At 34.5% G+C, this 17,762-nt stretch overlaps 1 protein-coding gene across 1 annotated transcript in view; it reads left to right on the forward strand.

Annotated features, from left to right (window-relative positions):
* Positions 1-5,706, forward strand: part of Gabra1 (gamma-aminobutyric acid type A receptor alpha1 subunit) — a 53,717-nt gene extending 48,011 nt beyond the window's left edge. The window contains exons 9-10 of the mRNA XM_028777636.1: positions 1,083-1,285; positions 2,850-5,706. Coding sequence (XP_028633469.1) covers positions 1,083-1,285; positions 2,850-3,161 — 515 coding nt within the window. The 3' untranslated portion in view covers positions 3,162-5,706. The remainder of the gene's footprint in view (positions 1-1,082; positions 1,286-2,849) is intronic.
* Positions 5,707-17,762: the final 12,056 nt, after the last annotated feature.

Here is a 17,762-nt window from a genome sequence, read left to right on the forward strand (position 1 = left end):
AACTTACTGTTCTTACTGTGAATATAGGTCGCTTAAATCCCCACAGAGTAGGGAAAATGAGGCAACATTAGAACAAAGAGAAGACCATGGATACTTGAATCAGATTTGTGTTTAAAGACAACCAAAGAGTACACAGGCAGTACCCATGGCTTGAGCTGGATACTTAGTAGAGGACTGGCTTATCTGGCATCACTGAGAGAGTAGCTCTTTGGTCTAGTGGAGGCTTGATAACCCAGCATAGGGGAAGGCTAGGCTGCTGAGACTGGTGGGTAGGCAGGTGGGGGAGCACCCTCATAGAGGCAAGGGGGAGGGAGGAGGGGATGGGGGCTTGTGGAGGGGGAACTGGGAAGGGGAATAACATTTGAAATGTAAGTAAATAAAATAACCAATTTAAGAAAAGAAAGAAAGGTTTTACCCCATAACTACTTGATTTTAAGCAAAGTATTTAAATTCTATATGCAAGTATATGTGCATGCTATTTTGCACAGCAGTAAACTTTATGTAACTTGCTATGCATTTATTCATACAAATGCTGCTTCCAGGAAATGGGTGAAGTCTTTTTGAAGGAGAAGTAGTACATGAGAGAAGATACAAATGTGGTAAATTATCATTTCCCAAGTTGTTACTTACCTTTCTGCTACCAAGGACTAATTGAATTTTATACATCTACATTTGGGACAAAGACTGTTAAACAGCTCTATAAATATTTCTAGAGTACCACAGATAATAGATATCTAAGATATTTATGTCAAGAGTTGGGTGCACTGAATAATATCATTCCATAGTCTATATAGGATATGCATACAAGATGGCTATTTAATGACATTTACTTTATTGGTAACACATTTTCAATTAGTAGAGTAGTCTATCTCTTCTGAATGACCCTAAATACTGCTGTGCTATTGATGGCAAACTATATTGAGACTGTATCCTGACTCCACTACCACAATCAAAACAGGGTGAATTCAAATGTGAATATGATGCTTTTGATTCCCCCTTTGATTAAGGGAACGAGCCCAGGTCTGCTGTAATAGAATTTTCTATGGCAAATCAGTATATTTACTTAATTTCTCTCCTTTTAGGAGTGACAACTGTTCTGACCATGACAACCTTGAGTATCAGTGCCAGAAATTCCCTCCCGAAGGTGGCTTATGCAACAGCTATGGACTGGTTTATTGCAGTATGCTATGCCTTTGTTTTCTCAGCTTTGATTGAGTTTGCCACAGTAAACTATTTCACCAAGAGAGGGTATGCGTGGGATGGCAAAAGCGTCGTTCCAGAAAAGGTAAGCACCACAGAGGCTCTTTGCTATACTAGGATTCTGAGACCTTAAGCTTTTTAGCTGGAATAAGTTGGTTTGTGGAATTAGATACAAGAGAGGAGTCATGAGGACTCCTTTCTTATGCTCTTAGGCTGTAAATGATAAAGTACAGTAAATTGTTTTGTTTTTCTTCATAGCAGAGTTTGTTTGGGTAAATTGATTTGCAGGTAGAGAGTAGAAGAAAGAAAAAGGGACATTCAAAGGTGAAAATTTCTATTCAAATGGGCCTTCTCTGTTTGTTTTAAGTACCTGATATCACATGCAAATGAAAACTATAATTTTCCTACTCTGGTATAAGTTCTGTAGTGAAAACAGCATATTTCTTCAGCTGTTTTCCGAAGCTCAATTATTTTCATGCTTTAGTTGGGTTATATTTGAAAAATTAACTACCCTCAACTTTTATTCCAGTCAAGAATAGGCATACCTTCCAAGTCCCAAAACAGATGTCCCCTTGATATATTATGTACAACACAATAGGAACCACTATCCTATAGCTGTTGCCTTATGGAAATGTTGTAATGCACAAATGTGAGCCGCACAGATAACCGAACAATTTCTAGTAGCCTTATTTTAAAAATATGAACAATCGGGTACATTGACACACATATCATCACCTCTAGCACTTTAGTGGCAGAATCAGGCAGATTTCTATGAGTTGGAGACTAACCAAGGTTATATAGTCATAGCCCATCTCAGAAAAGCAATAACAATAATAAAACAATATCAATAATAATAATAATCCATGAACAAAGTATAAATAGACATTAATCATAATAATGACTATACTTCATTCCAATATATGCAATACAGAAAAAAGACTGGTTTAATACTTGTAACCCATCAAGGAGTTACACTATAGCCTGTGCATATGTATCATCAAAATCCCGTGCATACTTTTTTCTTATAGTTTACCTTTAGTTAGTCTATATACATTTAAAGTGATCAATACATAAACATGGATAATGGCAAATTTGTGGACTCATATAACTCTGAAAAAGTACAAAAATCTACTAATGGACAGCCTGAATATTTGCTGAGAATTCTGAATTTGTAGCTGGAAACAACCTGGAGTTTTCCTGTCCTGTGACCTGGCCTCACTCACACATTTGCGGTTAACTGGAGTTTCCATAAAAGCTCGACTGGTTGCCGGGGAGTCTAACAGTGTACGCAATCTCAAGCCATTCCCGAGTCTATCCTAGGTTTCTTTTCTTGTCCAGAATACTGTTTCTAGAAGGTGAAGTCTGAGACTGAAAAGTGTTTTGAGTCCAGAATCCTAAACTTACATAACGTAGCTGCTATTACTCGGAGTCTGTTTTACATTCAACCAGAGAAGAAACAGATTCCACCTCTTGATCTGAAAAGTTATGAAACAGCATCTGGCTTTTCAAATGATCATTGTGCGTTAGTCATAAATTGCAGATTTTAGATTTTTAAATCAAGGAAAAAGGTTTTGCAGCAAGAATTGTTTTGCTCAAAAGCATCGTTTTGTTTCTCACCGTATGCTAAGTAAGTTTTTTTTCTTCTCCAGCCAAAGAAAGTGAAGGATCCTCTCATTAAGAAAAACAACACATATGCTCCTACTGCAACCAGCTATACCCCTAACTTAGCCAGGGGTGACCCCGGCTTGGCAACTATTGCTAAAAGTGCAACCATAGAACCGAAAGAAGTCAAGCCTGAGACAAAACCACCGGAACCCAAGAAAACCTTTAACAGCGTCAGCAAAATCGACCGACTGTCAAGAATAGCCTTTCCGCTGCTATTTGGAATCTTTAACTTAGTCTATTGGGCCACGTATTTAAACAGAGAGCCCCAGCTAAAAGCCCCCACACCCCATCAATAGGTTCTTTTAGTCGTATTATTGTTGTTCAGTCCTCTGCACCGAGAATTGCTTTCTGTTCTCAACGCAGTGATTCCTATCTGCTTTACTGCCTCTGTCTTAAAGAATTTGAAGGTTTCCTTATTTCCATATTTCATATAAGAACAAGAGACCCCTGTCTGACAGTCCAGAGCAGAGCAGAGTATTCAGCTCGGGGATAGGATTCTGAGAGGAAGCCAGGGAGCAAAATCATGTCAGAAGGAGACATACAAGAGGAAGGGAGAGGGTAAGAAGGTCCAAAGAGAGGAGGAAAAGTAGAAGACAAACAGAGCTTAACTATAAACACAGAGTCATTTGTAGATATATATTTCCAAATATTCTCAAAATATATATACATCAAAAATATTTTTGTGTGAAGGTGTTTAAAAGGGCAAATAACAAATGTTTAATGAACTTTAAACCTATGTCTTTATTGCACAAATGATATAGTGTGATTATGTTTTTATTTGTAGATGTTTAAGCTGATATATAGATTTAATGTTTTGTTTGTCAAATTAAAAATTCCCTAGGCTTTCTCTTTTTAAATTTCACTATGTAATACTTTGTTGTTCAATGCTATTTTAGAATGTATGAAAGCCTAATAAATAGGGTAAGGTGGGGCTGTCACTGTAGCATTCTGAATCCACAAGGGAAAAATAAAAGCCTTTCAATAGGTTACATCGCTGTCATCTGAACTTTTACCAGTAGACTCTATGGAGATCGGCCAGCCTAACACACATGTTTACTTGATAGAAACTGAAATAAAGAAATAAATTGAATAATTTAAAAACTATCCTTCTTTTTACTCTTATTCCCACATAGCCTATTCACCCAAGAATTCTCTATTCTTATGACGAAGATGCTTTCAGAGGGGCAAATCTATTTTGCAAGCTCTAGAATTGTTGAATGTATTCTTTTATATAACTACATCAAAAGCTTTAGATTGAAATTTATGACTAGCCAACAAAAAATAGAATATATAAATTATATATGTAAATATTCAGCATGAGATTGTACATTTAATTTTTTTTAAAGTTATATTCTTTAAATATCATGAGGGATCTCCACTTTTAGCTGTTAGAATGTTGTTAAATGCTATGGAAATACATTTAGAGCCTGCATTTAAGAACAGAACAGCCTGTAGGAGACAGATGCCACTTAAAACATATTGAGTATGAAATTCAATTATACCGAGAGAACGCTCATAACTTCACTGTTGCCCAGTGTTCAATAGTAGATCAGTTGCTATCTGCTCGAATTATGTCATACAATATTTTCCTATTTTAGGCTATTGTGATAAAGAGAAAAAATAGGGAAGAGTAGTTGGATCTAGAAAACCAACTGTATATTATTTCTCTATTTGCTGATACCAACTATCTCAGTAAGTGCTGTATCATATGTAGCATCCAATATAAAATACATGAAAGAATGTACAGGAACTAGCTTTTATTGAGTAATATTATTACATTTCATTTATACTGCAGCAATATATTTGTAGGTATACTATGTAAGGGCTTTAAATAAAAGAGGTCCATTAATATTCCTTATAAAAAATTTAGCCTTTCATTATTGCCCAGATGTTTTAGAAGTAAATATTTATGAAGAAGGTATTTTTGAAGTCTCCTTTTGTCTGATAGATTTTCACAGATACTTAACATTAGTTCAGAATCCACAGATCATGGTCTAATCACATTTATAAGACCCTAACATAAGCCTTTAGCATAATTGCCAAATAAGACAATTAGAATCCACACCTGAGTTTTGAGCAATGTTTTTCTCAAAAAGCTGCTATCCAATGATGTTGGAAAACACACCACCTGTGTTTCCTTAAAATGACAAATCTCTGGTTTCATCTTAAATGTGCTTCATTGTTGATTTGGTCCTGCCTAAATTTCATGAGCTATGCCAAAAAAACTGGCTGAACCAAGGACATTTCATGTATAGATATGTATAGAAAATAAAATAAATTATGGCTCTAACATCTGTGTTGCCGTTTATCTTGTTATTTTTCGACGTTAACCTAACATGTTTAGTGCGAGTATTTTATCTTCCAGACTCCTCATGCCTAGGTTTGGGTCTGTATTTCGCTCATTAGATGTGAATATCTCTTACTAGTCTGCTTACTGCTTTGCAACGATCGTATTGCCATCATTTCTTAGTTTGTTAGTCCATGTGAGTAGTATTCTATTGTGTAAATTGATTGCAAACTTATCAAAGAGAAATTATTCTACGTCGCTTTACAACAGTGCTTTGCTAAACCATGTAATACTAGTTAAGTCTTCCTTGAAACAAATAAAGATACACTCTTATAGAGGACAGTTCCTGTTGACTCCCAGGAATTTTTTTTTCTTAAAGATGACACTGAATGTTTATGCACCTTAGTGCAGTGAAGTGGCAATAAAACCCAAACTGAGTCAAGATTGCTCATGGCAGCTGCATGTCTCGCTTTACAGCGTTTAACAAAACCTTTTAATCTTATGTCTCATTGTATTCTATTATAATAATAAAGCTTACATTATTCAATAATAAACTGGAATACTTGATTCTGTTTGCATATCATCCACAGATCCAATATTGTCCTGCTTAACACATTTTAGGGCTAGAAATACCTGCAAGTATCAGCAGCAACCTAGCCAGTTAGAGAAAGTTTTGAAGATTTGTCACTAGTCTGATCTTAAATTATTGTTTGCAAAGACTTGCATAAGAACTAGAATTTATCAAATAATTTGATGTTTAATAATGCAAGTAACACTTCAACATTTGTAAAATATTACAGAAGCAAGGCCAGATTCAATGTAGACAAAAATTATATTCACTTATGATAGATGAAATAACATCAGGTAATCTGTCAAGTGGTGGCAGGACCAAAACAAGGTAGATTCGATTATGACAAATGGAAAAAAAACTCTTTAAAGCTATATAAATAAATAAATAAATAAATAAATAAATAAATAAATAAATAAAATCAAAAGTAAATTAAACAATATGCATCACTTGATCAAAAACACCAGCCCATGTAAACTATGTAACTACCGGGCTCGCTGGTTTCTGAGCATTCCTAGGAAGACACACGGGTCTAAGAAACTAAGACCATGTCAAAGCTCTTCAGAATTTTCAAGAGAATAAGAGAGGCTTAGCATCATTGTCAATCATCTGTTTAAAGTTCACTGAAGTGCTTAGCTGGAGCTCTTTCAATGTGTATAGCAATTTTAGCTAACCAAAACAAATATCTGACTCATTCTCTTTCAACATGATTTATCCATATCAATTATCTTCAGATGTTTATTTAGTTCTTCACAAGACTTTGCACTAACATTTTCTGAGGCTCCTTTTTTTCTACACTAAAGATGAGTGGATAAATATCCCACGTCCTTTTCTTCTTTTATCTGACCATTTACTCTCGATTGTAACATGAAGTAAAATGAACATGAACCCATTACTATTTCTAAAAGAATGATAATTAATTACTCTATAGCTATAAATAATTCATACTTGGAGAATTTCATGAATTTTTTTATCTAGGTTTCATTTTGAAAGATAATTAGTCAGCTATCACTCATTTGAAGGAGTAGGGAAGACTAATAAAACACGTATTTCTTTTAAAATAATGCATTGAATAATTAAAAATACTGGTGGAGAACTATTCAGTCTATAAAAAGATAAATTCTGTCACTTGTGGAACCATGTGTAATATTGGGAGACATTTAATATTAAGTGAAACATATAGGCACAATAAGACAAAATTTACAAGATCTTACGAATATGTTAAATTTAAACACAAGTGAACTCATAAAATTGAAAAAAAAAACCAGGATGAGAATTGGGAATGATGAGATGTTTTCTCAATGATATAAAATTTTGCCTATGTGTTATGCAACATAGTACTATACCTAATAACAAAATATTCTTATATTGATATTATCATATAATTAAAATATTTCTCATTTCCATTTCCTCCTCCAAATCTTTTCCATATACTCCTTACAGCTGTCATCCAAATATACGGCTTCTTTTTTTTAGCTAATTGTTATTGCCTGCATTTATGTATATATAATTTTATACACATGTATGCATATATATTTCTTTCCTAAATATAACTGCTCAGTCTGTATAATTTTACTTGTTGAAAGTTTATAAAATATTAAATTTCAACTCTTCTTATCACAAAGAATGGTAAATACATTTGGAAATGAAGGTAATAATAAACTCAATTTTGCCATTCTATAGGACATACATTTAAAAATATGTGCTATAGTAAAACGTGTGTCTTAAGCAGCTGAATACAAATTGGTACACAAGGTTTGTGGAGGGGAAACTAGGAAGGCAGATAATTTTTGAAATGTAAATAAATAAAATAACCAATAAAAGTATAAAAAGGAATATAATTTGAAATATTAAAACTCTAACTCTAGAAGGTAAAGGGATTATTTATATTAAAATTGATTATTTCATCCATAAAGATAATAAAAGAGACATATATCAAACTATGTTTTATTTTATTTTATCAAATTTAGTCAAAGAAAAAGAGCTGAAAATGTAATATATCTAGGAAAAAGACATATTGAAATATTTTCATGATTTGGCTAACTCAACCGTTCTTACAAACCTCCACATATTAAAAAACAGTCATAATAAATTTTACTTCATTAAATATTAAAACCATAGCGCTTTAAAGTCAAAATTATATCAATGAAAAAATATAAAAACTGAAATCATTGACTGAAATTTTATAGGAATTTTATTTTAGTAGATAATCAGAATATATAAGAAACCTTACAAAGATCCATAAAATGACTGAAAACCCATTTTAAATGTACTTGATGCATGGATATTAAAATGTAGTCAATAGTACACTCAACGATGTTTAATAACTAATATCATTATTCATTAGAGGAAGATAAAGTAAAACCACAATGTATAATGATTTGTACTCACAAATGGAATGTATTATAATGTAGGTCATGAAATATACTGAGGAGAATATGGAAAATTTTAAATCTCACATATCTGTTAAAAATATAAAACAGTGTGAATACTGTGGGAAATGGTTTAGTTTCTCCTATAAATGTTTGATATCAGATTACTATTCATTACTCTCAAAGAATGAAATCATACATTTTTACAGAATTATGTAAAAGTACTAATAGGTTCACAATTCATAGTCACCCAAGCATGGAAACTTCATAAATACTAAACAACAAAACAAAAACACACAAACAACAACATCAAATACCAAAATTTTATCGATGAGAGATGAAAAGGAGAAAGAAGAGTTCTAAGAGGAGAGAAGACGTTGAGAAAAGTAAGCTATGTGGATGAACTGAAAAACATGTAAAGCAATAGAAGCCAGACACAAAGTATCCCACACTAAAAGCTTCTATTTATATCAAATATCCTGTGATGGAAAAGTTGACTATGGCATCTGCTGCTGGACATGGAACTGAATAAACCTGATTATAAGGGGTAATTTTGATACAGTGAAAGAATGTTAAAATTGTGCTTTGATTATTGCTATTCAATAACAATATATTAAAATTTGTAGAACTCTATATTATGGATAGTTAACTATTATATTTTAAGTTATCTTGTAACACAGCTATAGAAATACTAATAGTTAAAAGGAAGAAATGACGTAAGGTATCACCAATATTGTGTGTTTAAGTGAGTCTGAAAGACTGTCTATCTACCAGTGTCTCTAACAAAATTTTCTTTCTTTCTCAAGATAGTCCCGTGGGGGAATAGATAGTTAAAACTATACAGAGAGAAAACTATATTAGTGGACAATCCATGCCTTAAAAAACCAAAGAAAGTAGATTGCAAATCTGTAAATTATGAGGGACAGTCTAAACCAATATATAGGAATGATGTACATATCCATATATAGAAGCTAGCAATCTATCTAAAACAATGACTGCTTCTCTCCAAATGCAGTGCTCATATTCTGACGCTTGAAGAATTTCTCTGAAAGAAAGTGTTGTTCAGCCTGAAGATCCTTTTTTTTTTAATTTAAGGCATTTTTTTTATTATTTTCTTTATTTCCATTCTAGCTGTTGCCCTCTTCCAATCTCCCCTCCCACAGTTCCTCATTCTTGAAGATAATCTCCCAGTGGTCAATGAATTCAAGCTTACCTTATAGCTGCCCAGAGGGACTTCTTAGAACCGATGGCCTGATATAACTTATAGTTTCCAATTCAATACCCTGGATGAAGCTAATGAATTTGTATTCCTCTAGACTCTCCTGGCTAATGGGATACTGAGCAATTCATGGGTGGCATCACCATCACCTATGGCTTATGTTGTGTGTTCATTGATTTTATTTTAGAACTTTAACATGTGAATGAAGAAAGGGGAAATGAATGGGGAAGATTTGTGAGGGAAGGCATATACATTTTTCTGTTAATGACAGAGAATTCAAGGGTTTATTGAAATTCATCCTATAATGCTTTCTTTTTCTCTCAGCATAAAATCAGTAACTGTCAAACTGTACCATAAGTGAAAAGATACATACAAACAAAATGTAGGAATACAATTCAGTGTATCTGCTAAATCAGAGGTAATATTCCTTACATAAGGAAACTCAAATATTGTCTAAAGGAATATTGTTTTGGTCAATTTCTGATATCATAAGTGAAAGATTTTTTACTTGTGACATTATAGCTCAGCTCTTTGTAGGTCAACCAGTAGAGATAATTAGCCCCCTTTGCTTGCCGCTCTGTCTACTTTTCCTAATAGCTCCAATTTTGAACCAAGTTAAGTACAGGGAAAGATTTGGGGATATTTTCACCACTCTCAGCTTCCACATGTTGAAAAACGAATTATAGATGGTGTTGACAAAGATCTAGTTTTAGAGACTGAAAAATATGCAACACTGCCTAAAACAGTTCATGAAAACACTGAGTTAAAGATAATTTGAATTTCTAGATCCCTACTACATCACAGGAAATGGACAAAAGGACTCCCCTTACAATATACTGCTATGTATTTCTCTTCAAAATATAGGTATTCAGGCAGGAACGTGTGATGACATTTTTTTTTATAATGAAATTTGCAGCTCCTGGATCAACATTCACATTTTTTTTTTAACAGACTACCGCTGAAGGTGAGTAAATTCTAGAAGTTAATTATCCTTACAAATTCAGCTTTATTATATAAATTAAATACAAAGAGTTACTTATATTGGATAAATCCTTGACTAACCATATATCAGAGATTCATCATGAACATTTTCCAAATTCTTTCAGAAATAAAATGAAAACCTAACTCTTTAATATGTCACTTTCCACAGCATCATCATCCCACTCTACTCTTGTATTTTATGAGTAAGAAAGAAAGATTTGAACCACATGGCACCCAAAACCATATATACATACATACATGCATGCATACATACATACACATATATTTATGAAGATGCACCTTTTAGGTTGTGGATATTAAAACAACTCAATGAGAAGATTTGTATTGTGAGTATCTGTCAGATAATAGGCTTGACCTTGGGCATAGAAAGATGTATATTGTAGGCTGGTTCTCTTTGGACATTTCTCTTCTTTTCATTAGCTACAGGTTGCATATAGAGTAATAAAAACTGGTTTTAGAGAGCATATTTATGTAGTTTAAACGACTTGGATGGTAGCTATTCAAACATAAATAACCACATTGCCCAAACCCTATACTTATGGCTTAGCTTCTGCTACATGTGGTGGTGTTTGCAATATAATTAACAACCTCAAGAGGATATCAAATATAAGTCCTAAATTTAATGATAATCATCTCTATCTCCTCATCTCTATAATGGCACAGGGAAGTGTGACAGTGGCAGCAGGTAATAGCACAGGAAGGCCATATGAAAAAGACCTGATTGAAGTTATATGCAGGAATTTCTGATGCTAGTAAAGGCTGCAAGAGATAGTAAAGTAATTCCATACAGTCTGATGAAGAGTTCAGCATTGACAATATTTTGAAGTCTCTAGAACAGTGGTTCTCAACTTGTGGATCACAGGGTTTCTATATCATGTATCCTACATATCAGATATTTAAATTATGTCCATAACAATGGGAAAATTACAGTTACAAAGCAGCAATGAAATAACTTTGTGACTGGGGGTTACTAAAGCGTCTCAGCATTAGGAAGGTGAAAAAGCATCTCTCTATAAGGTTGAGAAAAGAATTCTGCTGAATACAATCAGCTAGATTTACTAATTTGTTACAACAACCAAGAAAAAAAATCTTGCAGAAACATCTATTTCTAGATAAAAGCATGTTCTCTCCTTTCTCTCTCTCTGTCTCTCTGTCTCTCTGTCTCTCTGTCTCTCTCTCTCTGTCTCTCTCTCTCTCTCTCTCTCTCTCTCTCTCTCTCTCTCTCTCTCTCTGTTTCTCTCTCTCTGTCTCTTTCTCTGAGATTTATAATAAATCTGTTTTTAAACACCCTTTATTTGTTATCTGAAAACCAATACACATAAGCCTTCTTTATGCCAAACAGATTTTGATTAAAACATCACTTCAGAAATTTCTATTATGCTAATGAGATATTCAGCAAATAAAGGCACTTTCCCCCAAGCCTGAAGTCTTGAGTTCAATTTCTGAACCAAAATGGTGGAAGGAGAGAATGTAATCTGTAAGTTGTCTTCTGGTCTATACACAAGTGCCATACCATGCACATATATGCACCCCCACTCATATACACATACAGTACACAAATTTATTTAAAATTCTTTTAAAAAGAATAAATCTATTATCCATTTTGTGCACTAATAGAGTTCCTCTCTTCAATCATTTCATTGTGAGCCACATGTATCGTTAAGATTTTGTGAAGGCTTAGTAAGCATAGAGATGTTGTTTAGTATCAGCATGCCACTATTTAGAAACAGATAATTACCATGAATAAAAAATGAAAAAGCAATTATTATTCATATTTAAATATTTAAACTTCTAACAAAGATAGACTAGCAGTGCTGTGTTGTTTTGTTACTGATGCATCTATGTATGTTTGATGTGTGTATGCATGTAAGCAAAGCTGGATTTTGGGGGGAATATGATGGCGTCCTTGATCCAAATTAGTCTTCTTCTCATTCTTCATCCTCATCATAGTATTTACCATCTCAAAAAATTCTGAGTCACATATGTAGTAGATGAAACATAACAACACAGAGAACTAATGCTTAATTGTAAGAAAGATAGGAGCATAAATGAGCCCTAATGGATTGTATTTAAACATTCATATACAAAGAAGCAGAGTCACTTATTTTAGGAATGAAATTTAGGTCATGGAATTGGAAAGGCACATCCAGGGCAACAGCCTCATTTCATAGAGGAGGTCAGAACAGCAGAACCGTGAGTTACCTAGTTTGCACAGTTTAGGGTAAGGGTATTATTTGAATGTGATCCCTGCTCCCCAGCCACTGTTGCTTCAAGCTGCTTAACTCATATCTCTATGTAAACAGAGCATCAACATCAAAGTTACTAAGAAAAATGAAGTTAATTGTAGACATTGAATATGAGGAAGGAAATTAGTGATTATTCTATTTTAAGAATGCCTGCAAATGTCACATAATTATGCAAATATTAACACAAATTATATTTAATGTTCATAGATGCAAAACAGTTATATTTCATTGGCTGAAAAAATGGCTGAATAAATATGATGCCACAAGACACAGAATTTTGTAATGGATAACATTAAATTCATACTAATCAGTATGTTACTAAGTTAGAATATATACTAAAGTCCACAGGACGATATCTAGCCAAAAGCCTTGTCCTCCTAATGTCTAAAGGGTTATTATCTGCTCCTTTATCTGAGCACACCATTTTCAAGTCACAAAGAGATTTACAACTCTTTTATAAATTATAACAAAGTGAAAGATACATTCCTCATAACATAAAACTCTGTAAACCAACTTTTTCAAGTTCCAGTGTGGTGGTTTGAATATGCTTGGACCAGGGAGTGGCACTATTAGGAGGTGTGGCCTCATTAGAGTAGGTATGGACATTTGGGAGGAAGTGTGTCACTGTGGACACGGTCTTTGAGACCCTTCTCCTACTTGCCTTTTTCTGTTTGCCTTTGAAACAAAATGTAGACCTCTCAGCTCTTCCAGTGCAATTCTGCCTATATGCTGCCATACTTCCCTCATTGATGATAATGGATTGAACCTCTGAACCTGTAATCTAGCCCCAATTAAAGGTTGTCTTTTTATAAGGGTGCCTTGGTCATGATATCTCTTCAGAACAATCAAAGCCATAACTAAGACAGATGTTGATACCTGAAATGGTTCTAGAGAAGTAGAAGGATGAATCTTTTAAGAACATGAAATTTTCTTGATAATTTGCTTGCACCTAATTCACTAGTACCTTCTACTACTGAAACCTTTCCAGACACTCTTTCCTTGGAGCTTGGAGAATATTGAAAGCCTATGATGGAAACTATATTTTCAAACTTAAAGGAAGTAAATGCCTTTGAGTATCTTGATTCATCAATTGTGACTGGCAATGGATTAGTTGACCCATCATGTGAAAGTATTTTAGAGTTTGAGGGAAAATAAAGAAAACAGATTTGCTGGGTCCTTGCTCTTAGCATCTTTGGAAAAAGTTGTTAAAGGAAAAAGGAATGAGCTATATGATAAAATTAACTGAGTCTAGATGCAAATAAACAATATAAAGATTTCTAAGTGTGACCTTAGGATCTTCTAAGGAATGAGGCGAATCTTCTGTCCAGCAACCATAGAGCTCATAGAGCTCATAGAGCTCTAGCTGCAGAAGTTCAAACTAAAGCCCTCATTATAAGGTTGGTTGAATTACAGTGAAAATTCAAGTCTCAGCCTCAAAAGGTGTCAGCAATTAAAGTAAGGGCATGGATTGCCAAACAATGGGATTCTGTAACTTGGGATGAAGATGTGTATGAGGACCCTTTGAGTCCTCAGATTCTCTAGCATTTATCTCATCTGAGGAAGTAGTATACTCAGCCCCACCCCTTGAAATACTGCCCTTTTCACTTGAGGAAATTAACTCTTCATTGTCTGATAAACCAACAGCAACTTTCTCTGAAGAAAATGCTAGACAAGACAATACTGATGTTCCTCATGGCATACCAATAGTTCCCTCTAGACCTATAACCAGACTGAAGGCAAAGAAGGCTCTAGAGGGGAAGTAGAAAGTGTAGTCCATGAGAAAGTGTGCTGTACTACTAAGTAGCTAATTCATTTCCATAGAAGTCTGGGGAATATATGTGGGAATGGATTTTAAGGATGTGGGATTAATGGTGGAAGGAACATAAAACTAGATGAGGCTGAGTTTATCTGAATTGAAATTCTAGATTTAATATGGAAGCTTGCACAGTAAAAAAAAAGAAAAAGAAAAAGGTGTCAAAAGTTTGTTTGAATGATTGACTGAAGTGTTTATCAAAAGATAGCCTACTGAGCAGTAGTTGGAGATGCTTGATATTCCTTGGCTTAATGTTGATGAAGGGATTTTAAGGCTCATGGAAGTTGTAACATTAGAGTTGATATGTTGTGTAATACCTGATCTTCCACAATAGGAAGGCCCAGAAGATCTTCTCTTCATGAGCTCTATAACACACAAAATGGTGAAGGGACACCAGCACATTTGAAGAGTTTTATTGTTGCCCTTTTCCTTGTGCCAGACTTTAGGGCTAGAGGTACTGCTACTCAAATGGATTAAATGCAATGGATTTAATTGGGCCCCATGATAACAAGGGCCAGGTGGCAGCTTGAATCACCATAAGCAAAGTGATCATAGTTATAATGGCCAGTGTAGACAAAACAACATTCATAATGACCAAATTCACAATGATCAGATGCCAGGAGTTATTTAGGAAAAGCTAAAAACTAGCAGGTTATGGTTTCACTGTGGAATCTAAAGCCATGATGAATGCAACTTTCTAGACAAGGCCAAAGGGATGATATTTTAGGAAAGACTCCTGCTATTAATGTGCTTTTCCTGTGTGTGTGTGTGTGTGTGTGTGTGTGTGTGTGTGTGTGTTTGTGCACATGAGTGCATATGCATCACATCACTAGGCATTAGACCACCCTTTTGAGCAGATTTATGCAGAACAATGAAAATGTAGTAACTTTTAGTGATGCTATATAAACAAATAGATGATTTTTTTAATTCTTAATGATGATTCTATAAAAATTCTTAAAATTCCACCTTTAATCTGGGCCATAGCTTCTGCTGGAGGCCTACATAAGGACAATGGAAAAAGGAAGTCTTCATTATTCTTTGTCACCTTGCTCTTACTTGCAAGCACATCTGTGAGAACCTAATTCTTCAGGATTCCATCATGTACAGGAGACCATTTGAAATACATAGCCTCATGGAACTGAGCAGCTACTAAATTCTTGGGTTAGCTGAAAGGTAGACTGTAAGTCATTTCAATAATTTCCCTTAATATATTGAAACATTCCATTAGTTCTCTTTTTCTAGAGAATCCTGACTATTATAACCAGTATTATACATGGAAGGGAATATTGTTTATTTGTTTGTCTCACAAATATCACTTCACTACAGAAAATACTATAATGAGCAGAATAAATTAAATTCTTCAGAGATTCACTGCTTGCTTAAATCTTAAATTAATTTTGGCAGGGATATGAGAAGAAGAAATGTTATTTTGGTGAACTTTGAAACAATGCTTAAAGATGTTTAATCATCACACAATTAACACCCACCTTACTTTTTACTCCTTCTAAAAAGTGTCTTGCTGGAATTAAGCTCCATTCTCCACAAAAGATATTACATTATGATGTTCCCATTGCCTTTGGCAGTGAGTCATTAGACACAATATAATTTTGGTCAAATAAAAGTGAACCTTCTTTGGGCAACAGAAAAGAATTCTTGTTTTATTGGAGAAGCAAGGAAGGTCAGGATTTAAGTCCAATTAGAAAGCTGTTGGTTACCCCAAAGATGTACGTACCATGGGGGATATGGTGCTGGGCTGGACCTAGTAGTTCACAGAGGTAGAATAACACTTTGGGAAAAGGGAGGAAGGAAGAATTCAGAATGCTAAGGATGTTTGAAAAAGCCCCCAAAAACCTTATTTTTATATGTTTACCATAGATGTATGCATAGACATAGTATATATTGTTTAAATGAAGCTACTGTTTTTCCAGTGATGTTTTCCCCCTAGGATACCCATGCTATCTAGCTAAAACCCCAATGTAAGAAAAGGGAAATAACCCTTCAAGTTATTACTTGGGTGGGTCTTAGAGACAACCCAAACAATACTGTCATTGCTCTTGTGTAATTTTGGGAACTTCAAGGTAAGTCTGTATTGCTAAAGATACCACATGCTTCACATAGGACGAGTCAAGCTGGTACTGAACTGGGAGCCTCCTTTCTGAGGGCTAACTCTCACAGTATCAGTAGTTGTTACACTAGATTCCAAGGAAGATAAGTAATCAGTAGCCCTACCTAGGTGGCTCTTTTCTTTAACATGGTCACAAGCATCAGTTTATCTATATATTATTATATAATCACCTTTGCATCTGTTAGTCCATAAACAAGATAAATTAGATGGTTTCCTTATTATATATATACTCACTAAGATCTACTTGTTAGCTTCCATTAAAACAGCACAAGTATTTGTAGTGACTTTTCTTTGAAGAACAAGTTCAGTTCTTCATTCTACTTTTTTTTAAGTAATGTAACTGTTTGTACCCAACTGAGAAAGAGTAAGATAGACCGAGCTTTCTTAGTATTAACCAAGCTTTGTTTAAATGAATGCAAATGAATTAAGGAGGAGGATGTGAGTCTTGAAATGTAACAAGATCACTTGCTATACGGACCTCTGAAATTTCTGTAAAACATTTAGAGGTTAAGCATCAAAGGATTGTCCTTGTTTCAATGTAATGGCATTTATACTAAAGTTGTAATAGCATCTGTGATTAAAACTGTTTGCACTTCAAAATGAATCAACATCAACCCTGAGTTTCTAGAATCCTGTGTGGTTCATTACTCTAAAACACAGAGAAAACACAGACCTTGTTTTCAGGACATTGTGTGGAGCAATGTCCTTGATATAATGGTAAAATCTATTGATTAATTAAATATCAACCACTGAGTTTCTGCCTTCTTTGTATTTGGTGTGCTGAAATTGAGTGTACAGATGCCTTTGCTGTTTAATTAGATTCCATGATGCCTCAATGAAAATCACTAAAACATTTTTTTTAATTCCATCCAAAATCTTGTGGTATAAAATATTTTTACTAAAAAATAATGGATGGTTGGGGGTAAAAAATGCCACGGCAGAGGTGTCCAGGAGGCTTTTTCATGCTGCGGGTCCTACCTACAGGAGAAAGTCTAGAGTTCCAAAGGTTGGGGGCTTTGGTGGTGGCAGGCCCCAATGACATGAGAAAGTCCTTGGTTCCAGAAAGGTTTATTTTCATGGTGGATGGTTGATGCATCTGGATGTACCCCTGTGAAACTAAGGGAAGACCTGAGTTAAATAGGGAGAGAGAAAGGGGGAGGGTCTGGGGAAGAATGCTTCATTTGCTCTGCCCTCTAGCCTTCATTAGTATGTAAATCCCTAAGGCCTGAGGCCTGTAGTCAAGCCCTCTATCTGTGCACTTTGGG

This window comes from Grammomys surdaster, unplaced genomic scaffold (genome assembly GCF_004785775.1).
Source record: "Grammomys surdaster isolate TR1022 unplaced genomic scaffold, NIH_TR_1.0 313, whole genome shotgun sequence".
NCBI lineage: Eukaryota > Metazoa > Chordata > Mammalia > Rodentia > Muridae > Grammomys > Grammomys surdaster.